The sequence below is a fragment of the Emiliania huxleyi genome (genome assembly GCF_000372725.1).
Source record: "Emiliania huxleyi CCMP1516 unplaced genomic scaffold EMIHUscaffold_64, whole genome shotgun sequence".
Classification (NCBI taxonomy): Eukaryota; Haptophyta; order Isochrysidales; family Noelaerhabdaceae; genus Emiliania; species Emiliania huxleyi.
The window spans coordinates 1-2,236 of NW_005197198.1; the positions used below are offsets into that span (position 1 = coordinate 1).

Consider the following 2,236-nt stretch of genomic DNA (forward strand, 5'->3'; position numbering starts at 1 on the left):
CCCTTCTTAATTCCCCCCCCCCCCCCCCAACCTCCCAGGGGCAGGGGCTCGGCCTGCCGCCCGCAAACAAGGGCGCCGCCGGGCTGGGCATGCCCGGCGCTCCCGGCCTCGGACACCTCTCCTCGGGCATGGCAGGGCCGGGCATCGGCCTCGGCATGGGTCCGCCGCCGGAGCTCGCGAGCGCGATGGGGGGCACCGGCTTCGACATGTCCGACTTCCCCTCGCTCGGCGGCCGCCCCGCCGCCGCCAACCCCGCGCTGCAGCAGTTCCGCGCCGCGCCGCCGCCCGCGCAGTCCGAGTTTCGTGCCGTCGAAGAGGACTTCCCCGCGCTGGGAGGCGCGCCTGCCAAGCGGCCCGCCGCGGTGGGGAGCGGCGGCGCCGACTTCCCCCCGCTCGGCGGCGGGATGGGGGACGAGGCCGCGCAGAGCCACGCGCTCCGCCGGTGTGAACGGCGTCTCTTCACACCCCGCCGGCCGTGAACAGGCCGCGCAGAGCCACGCGCTCGCGCGAGACTTTGGCGCGCCTCCGGGCGGAGAGCCGGCGAGCAGCGCGGGCAGCGCGACGGACCGGTTCGGGCTGAGGAGCATCCTGTCGGCCCCGGTCCGGATGACGAAATCCGAGGCGCGCGTCCTGTTTTTCTTTTTTAGGTTTGGGCTGATGGGCATCCTGTCGGCGATCCGGATGACGAAATCCGAGGCGCGCCTGCTGTTTTTCTTTTTAGGTTTGGGCTGATGGGCATCCTGTCGGTGATCCGGATGACGGAGCCAGACCTCAACACGCTCGCACTCGGCACCGACCTCACCTCTCTCGGCCTCAACCTCAACTCTGCCGACTCGCTCTACGCCACGTTCGCCTCGCCGTGGGCCGACGCGCGCGCGCAGCGCGCGCCCGAGGGCAAACCTGCAAGAAGAAGTACTGAGCGCCCGTCCGATTTCTTTTTTAGGCGCCCGCGCAGCGCGAGCCGGAGTTTACGCTGCCGCAGTGCTACTACATGCAGCCTCCGGCGCTGAAGACGGGCGGCCCCTGCCTCGAAAGTCCCGGCTCGAGAGGGCGCGAGATTGCGCGAGATTACGCGAGGGTGCGCTGGGGTACAGGCCACTTCTCGAAGTTTCAGCTGGAGACCCTCTTCTACATCTTCTACAACATGCCGCGAGACACGCTGCAGGAGAGCTCAGCCGAGCTCAGCCGAGCTCAGCCGAGATCAGCCGAGATCAGCCGAGATCAGCCGAGATCAGTCGAGCTCAGCCGAGCTCAGCCGAGATCAGCCGAGATCAGCCGAGCTCAGCCGAGATCAGCCGAGATGCGAGGTCTGTCCCCGGTCGTTGCCCCGGCACTTCGGCTGCAACCCCTCGCCGCCCCCCCGCCACCGCTGCAGGCGTACGCTGCGACCGAGCTGTACAACCGCGACTGGAGGCACCCCCCCCCAAGGGCGAATCAAGACATAGAGACACGCCGCCGGCCCGAAGGCAGGACGGCGCGGTCGCAATTCTGTGTTTAGGCACCGCTAGGACCCTCCACGAGTGGCGCAAGAAAAGAAATACCTTCGATTTCTTTTTTTAGGTACCACAAGGACCTCACGCTCTGGTTCACGCGCGCCAGCCGGCAGGAGGGGGGCGGCGAGGCCGGCCAGAAGGGGCAGTACCTCGGCTTTGACATCCACGAGTGGCGCAAGAACAAGAAATACCGACCGCGGCCGAGTTCTTCTTTTAGGCAGTACATCTACTTTGACATCCACGAGTGGCGCAAGAAGCTCTTCCACGGCGTGGGCGGCGGCGGCGCGGCGGGCGGCGAGGGCGCGGAGGGCGAGAGCGAGGAAGCGCCCCTGCCGAACCTCGGCGGGGACTGACGCTTGCCCTTGACCCATGGCTCCCGACGAGCGCCCTCCGTGCCGAGCGCCCAACGAAAAGCCCGCGCACACGGCAACTGTCTGTGCCGGCTCTGGTCACCGTCTGTACACAGAGTCCAGGCCCCCTCCACCGTATAAAGGGCTGTGCACATTTGAGTTAAAGCTTAAAGGCGGGGTATTCGGGAATTCGCGTGACAAAATACGGCGGCTTACGGGGCTCGGGGGCGGCCTGCTCTCCGGCCCGTGGCACCGGCCACCGCTGCCAGTCTTGGAGAACCCTGTCCACGCCTGAGGATTCTGCACTAGCGATTCTGCCACCCAAGACAGGATTCTGTATGCGGAGGCTCGAGAGGGATTCGTGTCCGTTTCTTCTGATTCTCACTCTCCTTT

General features: G+C 66.8%; 1 protein-coding gene across 1 annotated transcript; it reads left to right on the plus strand.

Moving 5' to 3' along the window:
- Positions 1 to 35: 35 nt before the first annotated feature.
- EMIHUDRAFT_465136 (hypothetical protein) lies at positions 36 to 1,846 on the plus strand (the record flags this gene model as incomplete). The annotated part of the gene is made up of 7 exons (XM_005763208.1): positions 36 to 416; positions 484 to 569; positions 722 to 869; positions 944 to 1,016; positions 1,095 to 1,157; positions 1,368 to 1,413; positions 1,561 to 1,846. The coding sequence occupies exons 1-7, from the start codon at positions 90 to 92 to the stop codon at positions 1,844 to 1,846; spliced, it is 1,029 nt and encodes a 342-aa protein (XP_005763265.1). The 5' UTR covers positions 36 to 89.
- Between the last annotated feature and the right edge of the window lie 390 nt (positions 1,847 to 2,236).